The sequence below is a fragment of the Nematolebias whitei genome, chromosome 16 (genome assembly GCF_014905685.2).
Source record: "Nematolebias whitei isolate Nwh7 chromosome 16, NemWhi1, whole genome shotgun sequence".
NCBI classification, from domain to species: domain Eukaryota; kingdom Metazoa; phylum Chordata; class Actinopteri; order Cyprinodontiformes; family Rivulidae; genus Nematolebias; species Nematolebias whitei.
In genome coordinates this window covers 7,714,249-7,726,005 of record NC_056513.1, presented here as the reverse complement: position 1 = coordinate 7,726,005, position 11,757 = coordinate 7,714,249, and the positions used below count along the sequence as shown (strand labels likewise).

General features: G+C 41.2%; 2 protein-coding genes and 2 non-coding genes across 4 annotated transcripts in view; 3 read left to right on the top strand and 1 right to left on the bottom strand.

Moving 5' to 3' along the window:
- Positions 1-4,274, top strand: part of patl1 (PAT1 homolog 1, processing body mRNA decay factor) — a 10,981-nt gene extending 6,707 nt beyond the window's left edge. Inside the window, exons 10-20 of the mRNA XM_037690120.1 lie at positions 249-466; positions 552-696; positions 792-912; positions 991-1,088; positions 1,520-1,579; positions 1,698-1,843; positions 1,909-2,068; positions 2,560-2,685; positions 2,768-2,859; positions 2,950-3,099; positions 3,973-4,274. Coding sequence (XP_037546048.1) covers positions 249-466; positions 552-696; positions 792-912; positions 991-1,088; positions 1,520-1,579; positions 1,698-1,843; positions 1,909-2,068; positions 2,560-2,685; positions 2,768-2,859; positions 2,950-3,099; positions 3,973-3,994 — 1,338 coding nt within the window. The 3' untranslated portion in view covers positions 3,995-4,274. The remainder of the gene's footprint in view (positions 1-248; positions 467-551; positions 697-791; positions 913-990; positions 1,089-1,519; positions 1,580-1,697; positions 1,844-1,908; positions 2,069-2,559; positions 2,686-2,767; positions 2,860-2,949; positions 3,100-3,972) is intronic.
- A 3,749-nt stretch (positions 4,275-8,023) lies between these two features.
- trnak-uuu lies at positions 8,024-8,096 on the bottom strand. The gene has a single exon. It is a non-coding gene; the product is annotated as a tRNA-Lys (tRNA).
- Positions 8,097-10,444: 2,348 nt separating this feature from the next.
- Positions 10,445-10,536, top strand: trnar-ucu. Its single transcript is given in 2 exon segments — positions 10,445-10,481; positions 10,501-10,536. It is a non-coding gene; the product is annotated as a tRNA-Arg (tRNA).
- A 272-nt stretch (positions 10,537-10,808) lies between these two features.
- The window catches only part of fgl1 (fibrinogen-like 1), a 6,705-nt gene continuing 5,756 nt past the window's right edge, over positions 10,809-11,757 (top strand). Inside the window, exon 1 of the mRNA XM_037690461.1 lies at positions 10,809-10,859. Within this exon, the coding sequence (XP_037546389.1) occupies positions 10,809-10,859 (51 nt within the window). The remainder of the gene's footprint in view (positions 10,860-11,757) is intronic.

Sequence of the window (11,757 nt, the reverse complement as noted above, 5' to 3'; positions counted from 1 at the left end):
CTGAACCTGCCGCTGAAGGTTCTGAACCTGCCGCTGAAGGTTCTGAATTATTGTTAAATCATTAAACAAAATATTTGTTTTAAATTTTAGATGAGGAAACCTTTGATCTTTGAAAAGTTATGAAGTGTTGAAGAATAAAACGTTGACACCACAAAGTTTTCAAGCTCATTTGGACTTGGTCCCAGTGAGCAGGACCAGAACTTGAGCAGGTTTTATCTGGACTTCTGTTCCTGTCCGTCTCCCTGCAGGTGGGGGGTTTTCCTCGCGGTGGCCCCGGCCCCCCTTTGTTACCTGGTGGAGGCTTCAGGCCATTCTTCAGTGGCCCCCCTCCTCCGCACGGCCACAGGATGGGCCCGCCTCCTCTTCACGGACCCCTCAGTCATGCGCCGCCGGTCCGGCACAACACCACGCACCTCCACCCGCAGCACCGCCGAATGCTCACCCAGCGCCTGCAGAGCCGAGGAGGGTCAGGCCCTGTGGTTCTGTTAGCTTAACGTCTTGATCCAAACGGTTCTGAGGACGCCACCTGAGGTCTGTGTCTGTCCCTGCAGGGACCGTGTCAGGACGGGACTGGACCGGGGCAGCAGGGACCCCTACAGTAACCTGATGTCTCAGAAGGAGAAGGAGTGGGTCACAAAGATCCAGATGATGCAGCTGCAGAGCACCGACCCGTACCTGGACGACTACTACTACCAGGTCAGACTGGGCCCAGTTCCACCTGTCAGCTGGGGTGTTTCTCAGAGGTGAGAGCTTGGTCTCATGGTTCCGGGTCTGTTTGGGTTTTCTTGTAGAACTACTATGAGAAGCTGGAGAAGCGTCAGGAGAAGGAGCGAGACAGCAGCAGCAAGAAGGAGCACGCCACCAAGCTCATCACGCCGCAGGTCGCCAAGGTGGAACATACCTACAGGCCCGGTAACAGCCAGCAGAACCCACCTGGAACCCCAGAGATACTCCCAGATGTTCTGACAGATGTGTGATGTCTGTCCACAGTTCAGTTCGCCGGCTCTCTGGGGAAGCTGACGGTGTCGAGCGTGAACAACCCCAGGAAGATGATCGACGCCGTGGTGACGACCCGCTCCGACGATGAGGTCCGTTTACGTTTGTTTCCTGCAGTTTGTGTGAGGGTTCTGCTGCACGGACTGAAGAACCGAACCCGTCAGTGGGTTTTCGTTCTGTGGAGGTTTATTAATAATAATCTGAATTATTCTCAGCTCGTAGCTCGTTCCAACAGTTCATGACTGAAAACGTTCGGCTCATTCATTCCTGCCCCGACTTCTGTTGTTTGTTCAGTTTTGACTTTTTGACACGTTTAGCTTTGTCGGCCATGTTTCTCTCATTGAAATGAGTGGAGCTCTATTCAGCTTTTTCTACACATTTCGGCTATTTTTCAGCTGCTTTCAGCAAACGTCAGCTGTTTAAATTCAGCTCTCATTAACCGTTCAGAGAAGAAACCGTTTCAGCAGATGTCATTTTGACAGGAAGTGACGTGTCTCCGGTTGTTTTTACTTCCTGTCTGCAGGAGAAGAGGGAGAAGCAGGTGTGGAACAAGAGGCGACAGATTCTGTACACTGTGGAGAAGGTGAGCAGAACCGACCCAAAACATTTCAGCTCTTTAGATTTAACCGTCATCTTTGTGAAAATAGTAGAAAGGTTTTAAACGTGAAACGGTTCTGGTCGTCCTGGTTCTCCTCCTGCAGATGTACACTCTGCTCCTGGAGGTCCAGGACTTCGAGAAGCGTTTTGTTCAGACCCCGGAGGAGGAGCGCCAGGCTCTGCTGGAGCAGCACAAGTCCAACATGGAGCAGCTGTGCGGCTCACTGAGGGAGAAGGAGTGGGACGACAGGTGGGTCTGAGGCGGGGCGGGCTCAGGTTCTGGTTCTGGTCCTAACGCTTCATCTCCTCCTTCAGGGTGAGTGATGAGCTGTGCGTGATGATCATGTCAGTGAGGAAAGGCAAGCGGCTCATCGCCAGGCTCCTCCCCTTCCTGCCCTCAATGCAGGCTGCTGCTGTCGTCATGGCGATCGCTCGCAACCTCCCCACGTTGGCTAAGAAGGACAAACAAGAGCAGGTGGCCATCTTTGTTTGTTCTAGAACATGTTCATGTGTATAATAAAGGTATAAAATAAATAAAAAGATTAATAATAAAATTTACATATTTCTAATTTTTCAGTTTGGTTGTAAAAGGCATGTTTTTAAATATTGTTACTCTTATTTTTAAACTTGTCTTACTTGTTTTTATTTACAAAAGAAAACCATGAATACCAAAAAAAAGTTAAAATTAATTAATAAAATATAAATGAAAAGATGGATGTAGAGAAAATAAACTTTACTGACAAAGATTTATTCAAATAAATGTATGCTTTAACATTTCTCTGGATATTAGTTTAGTTATAAATTAGTTGTTTTTTATTTCACTTATTTTCAGATTCAAGCCATCTTTTCCCTTGATTTCATTATTTATTGATGAGTTTTAGTTCAATTTATTTATCGTTATCGTCCGCATGTTTGACGTTAAATAAACCGATGTCCTGAGTGTCCGTGTCTGTCTCACCTGCTCAGGTGTTGTCCTGGTTGGTGGAGCCGGTTTCTGCTGTCGTTCAGTTGCTCTCAAGCTCCGCCCTCACAGATCTGCTGCAGGAGCTGCAGGGCGGCGAGGGACAGCTGGCTGCAGTTCTGCAAAACAAGGTAAACAACAACAACCGGTTAGCTTCAGGGGTTCTGATGGACCGAACAGCAGACTGGTTCTGGTAAATCTGTTTGTGTTCAGTTCGGCGTGACGCTGCTCTACCTGATCCTGAGCGAAGGAGAGAGGATGCAGAGCTCCGACCCGAACTGTCAGCTGATGGACGACAATCGATGGTGAGACGTCCTCCTCCTGTCCCCACCTGGGACACGACCTTTTGTCTCTGACCTCCGTGACCTCAGACCTCTGTGTTTGTCTCCGTTCAGGACCGAGCTGGTGTTTTCTGTGACCAGGGAGCTGCTCGGCGTCCCGTCTTCATCCCTCTCCCCTCCCCTCCTCACCCCACCCAACCTGCTGTCCCTGTTCTCGCGCTACGTGGACCGACAGAGGCTGGAGCTGCTAGAGGACAAGCTACAGTGAGTCCAGAAAACCTGTAGTAATCAAAGTGAATTAGTCTGAGGGAGTTGGTCTAAGTGAGATGGTGTGAAAGAGTTAATCAGAAGGAGTTAGTGTGAGCAAGTTAGTCTGAAATAGTTACTTTTGGTGAGTTGGTCTGAGCGAGCTACACTCGGAGAGATCTGAGTTAATTAATCTGAGTGAATTAGTCTGAGCGATTTAATGTGAGCGAGTTAGTCTGAGTTAATTTAAGTTAGTTGATCTGAGTGAGTTGGTGTGAGCGAGTTAATCTGAGTGAGTTGGTGTGAGCGAGTCAGTCTGAGCAAATTAGACTGAGAGTTAGTCTGAGTTAGTTTCAGCAAGTTAATCTGAGCAAGTTAGTCTGTTAATTTAAGTTAGTTGATCTGAGCGAGTTGGTGTGAACAAGTTAATCTGAGGGAGTTAGTGTGAGCAAGTTAGTCTGAAATAGTTACTTTTGGTGAGTTGGTCTGAGCGAGTTACACTCAGAGAGATCTGAGTTAATTAATTTGAGTGAATTAGTCTGAGCGATTTAATGTGAGCGAGTTAGTCTGAGTTAATTTAAGTTAGTTGATCTGAGCGATTTAATGTGAGCGAGTCAGTCTGAGCAAATTAGACTGAGAGAGTTAGTCTGAGTTAGTTTCAGCAAGTTAGTCTGAGCTATGCAATTCCAGCGAGTTAGTCTGTGCAAGTTTGAGCAAGTTCATCTCAGCGAGTTAGTCTGTGTGAGTTAGTGTGAGCAAGTTGGTCTGAGCGAGTTACACTCAGAGAGATCTGAGTAAATTAATCTGAGTGAATTAGTCTGAACGAGTTAGTGTGAGCCTCTTAACCCAGTTCTTAAATCTCAGTGTTTAATAATCTGTTGTCTTTTTCAGGATCTCTGCTTCGTCCAGGTAGAAGTTACTACGGCGTGAGCACGACTCCCCCAAACAGTGCAGAATTATGCGTGTTCAGTGTGTGTGCGCATGCGTGCGTGTGTGCGTGTGCTGGCTCTTGAGGTGAATCCATGGTGGATCGTGATTTTGCAGCAGAATCTAGTCACTTTTTGTTTCTCGGTGTTCTCTGTGTGTGTGTGTGTGTGTGTGTGTGCGTGCGTGCGTGTGGACGACTCACTTTGTGAAACGTCTGAATTATGAAAATTAAGTCTGCATTTTTAAATACCTTGTTTACGATTATGCCTGTGATAAAATTAAAAGTATTTCTATTATACAAGAGTGTTTCTGGTCTTCGTGTCTTTAAATGGAGACTCCAGTCGTTCTCTTCTGCCCTCGTGATGTTGGAACTCGGTGTTTAACAAAATAAAAACTGCAGAAACTCCTGAGCCCGTCTGTCGCTGGTTGAATTAAAAACTCACAAGAATATTTTTAATGAACAGCCACGCCAGCCGGTTTAGCATTTATCCACCCTTTGTGCCTAAAAGATGATGAATCTGTTTTTAGTAACGAGTTCTAAATCAGATCTTAAGACCCGTCATTTGGTATTTCACGCCCCACGGTGGGGACGGGGGGGGGGCCCTGCTTCGAGAACAAAAACTACATTACTAATTAAAAAGTATAATTCTATTATGAACGTCCTCAAATTGTGGCCTGCGATCCACATCCGGTCTTAAGTCTGGACTCCACCCACTTTGCACCCTGCGGTGAAAAGTAGGAGTTTGAGCAGCGGTCTGCTCCGTTTGGATCAACATGGCTCCAAGTTCGCCAGTAAAAGAAAGGTGGACAGTGAAAACGGGCAGGACTGAACAATTTGTTTTAGTTTTAGTAAATTGAGAGGTTTTGGGCTGTTAGGAATGAGCTACGAGTGTTTCTGCCAGAGCAAAAAAGTTCATGGAATTCCTACAAAATCCAGAAAAGATTGAAGCTGTTTCATTTTTGGCTGATGTAACATCTGAGCTAAATGTGAAGCTACAAGGGAAGAACACTGAGCTGATATCAGCTGCGCTTTCCAGAGAGAACTGGAGGTTTTACAAAAGTGACCTACAGGTAGGCTGTTCAATGTTTTACACCACACATCTACTGAACCATTTCTGATTTTTAAACCAAACTTAATCTTTTATTTTTCAATCACAGGGAACTGCTCCACTTCCCAAAACTTACGGATTAGACCAAAGAAAAGAAAGATCATCAGCGTAACGATGAATTTGTGGAGAGGCTGATTGAGTATTTCAAAATCTGCTTTGATAGCTTCACATTTTGAAAACAAATCTATGTGGCGCCGTTTGTAAAGTTACAGTCAAAAATTAACAGCAATATTTTGTTTTATTTAGCCTTTCATAAGGAAAAAAAAACTTTTCAAGTCATATTTTCACCATGTCATTCATGCATTTATACATATCATGGTTCCAAACTAAATATTTTGTTTATAAACTAAATACTTCGCTTGTAAATTAAATAATTAGTTAGCAAACTATATTTAGCTCCATACTAAATATTTAGTTTACAATCTAAATGTTTATGTCCAAGATAAATGTTAAATATTTAGTGAACTAAATATTTAGGTGTAAATTAAATATTTAATTTCCAAGCTAAATATTTATGGTCAAAGGTAAATATTTAATTTCTAAACTAAACATTTAATTCCCAAACTAAGTATTTAATTTGCTAACTAAATACTTAGCTTAGACCTAAATATTTATTTTCCAAGATTAACATTTAATTTCCAAAATAAATATTTAATTTGCTAACTTAATATTTAGCTCGGACCTAAATACTTGTTTTCCAACCTAAATGTTTAATTTCCAAAATAAATATTTAATTTGCAAACTCTATTTAACTTGCAAGTTAAATATTGAGTTTGTAAATTAAACATTTAGCTTGGACATAAACATTTAGTTTGTCAACTAAATATTTCGTGTGGAACTAAATATTTAGATTGTAAATTAAATATTTAGTTTGGAACTATGACATTTATAAATGTATGAATATGAAGGTGAAAATATGACTTTGAAAAAAAAAACTTTTTCTTTTCTTACGAAAGGCTAAATAAACCAAAATATTTAATTTTTGACTGTAACTTTACAAACGGCACCCCATACAAATCCTATTGATTTTATTTTTTTGTTAAATTGAAAAATACATTTTGAAATATTTATGCAACTATTTAAATTTTTGAATTCCTCAGTTCCTTGAATCATTTTAGACTTGCACATTTTGTGGCCCTTTGTATTAAAAAGTATAACCCCTCCTTATATTTGTTTTCTATTTTTTTTTCAGTACTTTCTTTTTCAAGTATTTAAATTTATATTTAAATTAGAATGGCAGCTTATTTTTCACTTTTTTTTTAATTAAAATAACACTTTTTTTTATATACACGAGTGATCTGGCATGTGGCTTAACCAATTATAATAAATGGATCTTTGTCTATTTGAAGTGTTTGTGGACCTTCAGCATTTTTATATATAAATAATTTAACATTATTTATGTGAGGAGCAGACTGCTTTGAGTTTAACTCCAACGCAGAACTCTCATCTTGAGCAAGCATGAAGGCGACAGTGGAAAGGAAAAACTCCCTCATGAGGAAGAAACCTTTAGCAGAACCAGACTCAGGACAAGCGGCCATCTGCTTCAATTGGCTGGGTTTGGTAGTAATAGATACACAATGGCAGGTCCAGAATCACATGTAATAATTTCAAATTCAAACCATTCAATTGTAACAATTCATTTTAAGAAAGGAGGTAAATTTGTTCTAGTAGTCTAAGCCTATGGCAGCATAAGCCAACCCTAACTATAGGATTTATCAAAAAGGAAAGTCTTAATCCCAGTCTTAAAACTGGACAATGTGTCAGCCTCATGGACAGAAACTGGAAGGTGGTTCCACAAGAGAGGAGCCTGATAACCGAAAGACCTTCCTCCCATTCTTCTTTTTGGAAACGCTAGGAACCACAAGTAAACCTGCAGTCTGAGAGCGAAGTGCTATGTTAGGAAAATACAATAAAATCTATAATATAAGATGAAGCTAGGTGAGGGCTTTGTAGGTTAGAATTCAATTCTGTATTTGGCAGGGAGCCAATGGAGAGAAGCTAAGAAAACGTAGGAGATGGTTGTGGACTTCAGAATGAACAAACACCTTCCCCCCTGAACATAAGAGGATCTGTGGTGGAAGTGGTCTCCAGCTACAAGTACTCAGGTGTGCACCTGAACAACAAACTCAGCTGATCAAGAAAGCTCATCAGAGACTCTACTTCCTCAGACATCTGAGACGAGCTGGTCTGGGAAGCTCAGTCTTCACCTCCTTCTACTGGTGTACAGTGGAGAGCATCCTGTGCTCCAGCATCAACGTGTGACATGGAGGCTGCACAGCTGCAGAAAGAAAAGCTCTGCAGAGAGTGGTGAAGGCTGCACAGAAGATGTTGGAGTCAGCCTCCCCACCATCACAGACATTTACACCTCCAGATGCAGGAAGAGAGCCACCTGCATCATGAAGGACCCCACTCACCCAGCACACACACTTTTTGCCCTGCTCCCCTCAGGAAGGAGGTTTAAGGAGCATCAAGTGTAGAACCACTAGACTGAGGAACAGCTTCTACCCTGAGGCTGTTAGATTCATGAATCTCTAACTAGAATAATCACTGTGAAAAAATCACATGGTGTTGCTGCTGATCTGTTTGATGTTGCTGCTGATCATGTTTCTGTGTTCATGCATGCTCATCTGCTCACATAGACTCATGTTCGTGCTGCTGTTCGGCGCATTTTGTTTATATGCTAGTGCTTAGTGTATATTTAGTTTATGGTTTTTTTTGTTCATATCTTAGATCTTATCTATATACTGTATTTATTTTACATTTTATTGTTAGATGTAACTGGGACCCTGTGTTCATAATCTCGTTCGCACCGACAATAAAAAAACTCTGGCTGACTCTGACTCAAACTGAAACGATATGATCTGTAATGTTCTCCCGCAAATCTGAACCAAAACAGAAAAAACTTGCGCCCGAACAGGGACTTGAACCCTGGACCCTCAGATTAAAAGTCTGATGCTCTACCGACTGAGCTATCCGGGCTCTGAGTACAGATGCATAGATTATGTTTATTAATTCCTATTCTGGTGTCTTCGGCTGTTACATCCTGTCTGGTTGGATGAAAACCGGATTAAAGCTATAGAAACGCATGAAAACCAAGTAAACTGTGGTGCATTCGCTGCGTCATCCATCTTTCTTCTTAACTCGTTAGCTGATCCCCGTTAGCCAAAACAGGTAGCACTTCCGCTTTAGTGATTCAAAATAAAAGCACAGTGAAATTTGTTTCCCTGCACTGATTCAAACTTAACGATTTGATTTAACTCCACGTGTGATCATTTCATGATTAAACTGTGTTGTGCCAAAAAGTGATGGCCTGCCAAAAAATTGATTGGCGCACACTCGCTGTTTCAGTTCTTCGAAGCTTAACGAGATTAACACACAATTACACAATTATTTGTTTGTTCGAGATCATAGCGAAGGTGTGTCTCTGTTTACCTTTTGCTCATTAATTTCACTTTAATGGTAACAAAAAAAAGCTTAATTTCGCCTGCCTGCCAAAGATCGATTACGAACTGTTAAAAATCGACTGGCCTTTCTGCGCAGTTTACATGCTCTCCCCCGGTTTTCTCCAGGCGCTCAGGTTTCCTCAGCATCACGTCAGGTTCTTTCTTCTTGTGTTAGCTGTTCCCTCTTCACTTGTTTTTTCCCATTAACTCAGCCTTTATTTATACAGATAATCACTTTGAGCCTCGAAGACTCATTTACAAGTGAGATCTACTTGGAGCACTCAGCTACCAGGTTTTCAGCGCCTTTTTTTGTTACAAGGCCAGGCTGATTCTGGCAGATCCTGATCACCACTCCATGGTGAGTTCAGGTTGCTTGCACCTGGACGCAGGTATCTGCAGCCCAGATGTAGGACGAACAGACTGAAAAAGTCATTCATCCCTGCAGCGATCAGGCTTCTCAACGAAAATGATGATTTCTGTTATTTTAATGTCTCAATGTCTTGTTTAGTATGGATGTTTCGTGTGCCTGATGACTATGAAACAAATTGCTCCTTATGGATAATAAAGATTCTTGAACTTGAGAGCTCGAAATTCACATTTCGTCTGTGCAAATATAAATGGTGTGCACTAAAACATGCAAGCTGTGACAGGTTCATGTGATTAACACGTGCATGTTTGGTAATGAATGCTTGTTGTGTGTGTATTCTCTTGTGGAACTGTGGGCCGGAAGGCCTTACAATCCCCAATAAAATACTCACACAGAGAACCGTTCACACATAACATGATCTTCACTTTGAACATGTGCAGCAGAGTAATATCTACGGGTTCATTCATGAGACTTCTCTCTCGTTCTTTATAAGGCCAGCTCCACATATCGACCCAGTTCGGAGTTTTTACAGCACCGGTCCAGTAATGAACAACACGGGGTGTGGTGGTGATATCTGCTTGAAATAATGACAAATATAGTTGGTTGATCCACTACGAGAAGGTGCTGTTTATAAGACTGAGTTTGTTGCAGCTCCTCAGACTGAAGAAGTCTTCTGGATAAAAGACGAAACGTTTCAGCAAAGAAAAGTCCGTCCAGAGGATGACGACTTAATCTTGTGATCATTATTTCTAAATTTGATAGAAAAACGTATCTGACCCACAGGTGTCACGACGGTCTCAAAGGGAGGAACACATGGTTTCTCAGTACTTGATAAAGTCAGGAGACCAGAAGGAACAGCTCCATCTTGGCCCACATGTCACACCGTGGATGTTATCAGTGGACCAAAACCTAAATAAAGTTTGTTTACACTGAAAAAAACAATAAAAATATAAAACGTTTGACAAACATAGCTTGTCAACGAGGGTCCGAGCACTGTAAAAACGTTTTGTGATTGTAAACATGAGTAACAATAAAGATAAATTGTGTTTCAGTTTGTCAAACGTTGAAGGACGAGCTCAATGTTTTATTTTGAAGGCATGCTTGATCAAACCGGAAGCTGTTTGAATTATATTCCGGTGGATTATATGACAAGACCACGTAGCTGCGATTAACAAATTATATAGGAAAAAAGAACACGATTTAATGTTTCAACAAAATGTTGAGATTATTAGATCAGGCTTGATTCGGAGGTAAAAAATAAAGAAGATGGCGCTTTTTTTTAACAGCAGCTAATGCTAGTTTAGCTTCGCTCTATGCTCGTGACTGAGACTAAACCTGTAAAGGTTGAATATAGAATGAATAATAGCAACGTGCTCGCGCTAGATTAATGGCTGTGAGATTTCCGGTTTATTAAACACATCGGAACAGGAACATAAATAAATCATGATATGAAGCACAGCCATATAAATCAGGTCTGAGAACTTTCATTAGATCTTTTGTCTCGCTATTCAACAGGTGGCTCCGTGGCGCAATGGATAGCGCATTGGACTTCTAGTCAAGCACTTGAGGAGTGATTCAAAGGTTGTGGGTTCGAGTCCCACCGGAGTCGCATTTTTTTTTTTTTTTTTTTTGTTATTCCTGTTTTACAGAAATGAATGATCAGCTGCACACTGCGTGACTAAAGTCAAGTAAACGTTAAATGTGGAATGGAGAAAAGGCTTGACGGAGTTAAATGTTTGTCTTTCCTCCAGCAGAGGGAGCCTCCAGATGTTCTCAGGTCAGTGCAGCTGCAACGACCGGACACCGGCATGCAGACCCAGGAGGCAGTCAGCGGTTCTGAAGGGTTCAGTCCAGTCGGACCTGCAGAGACATTCAGACATCATGTCGGTTCCGACATGTGTTTTTCTCCTCCAGCTGGCTTCATCTGTGGCGGTAAGATTTATCATAAAACCTTTAAACTTATTAAAATTGAGTTTCAATATTTAAATATATACAATACATGTTTTTATATATAAATGTTTTTATAAACTTTTTAAATTGTAATCTTGTTTTAGGTATTAATATAAATTCTGTTATAAACTTATAATAATTGTTTTATATAAAGTTTCTTCTGTATGTTTTTCACGCTCCTTCAGCTACTTTCAGCTGTTTCAGCCATTCAGGCATCAAAATGTTCTGCTCCTTCAGGCTCTTCGTTCACTTTTTATTTCTTGTGTTTTTGAACTAATAAACTTTATTTACAATTATTTCCTAATCAAAACAAACAGAAAATGTCACATTGAGAATACTGCTGTATGATCTAAACTCTGATCTTTAACTACTGTTGTCCTCAGGTTGTCTTCAGGTTGTCCTCAGATTGTCCTCAACTTGTCCTCAGGTTGTCTTCATGTTGTCCTCAACTTGTCCTTAGGTTGTCTTGAAGATGTCCTCAGGTTGTCTTCAGGTTGTCCTCACACTGTTCTCAACTTTTTTAATTTGTCAAAGGAAAAATCAATATAATCCTGAAAAGCTAAATGATGAGTCACCAGTTAGTTTTATGAGTCAGCAGTTTGTTTTACAAGTCAGCAGCTTTTCTGATGTCAGAAGTTTGTTGAGTCCGCCGTTTGTTTTACGAGTCAGCAGTTTGTTTGACAATTAATCAGTTTGTCTGATGAGTCAGCAGTTTGTCTGATGAGTTAGCAATTTATCTGAAAACTCAGAAGTTTGTCTGTTGAGTCAGCAGTTTGTTTAATGAGTCATCAGTTTGTATGATTAGTTGGCAGTTTTTTTCTGATGAGTCAGCTGTTTGTTTTACGAGTTAGCAGTTTGTTTTATGTGTCAGCAGTTTGTT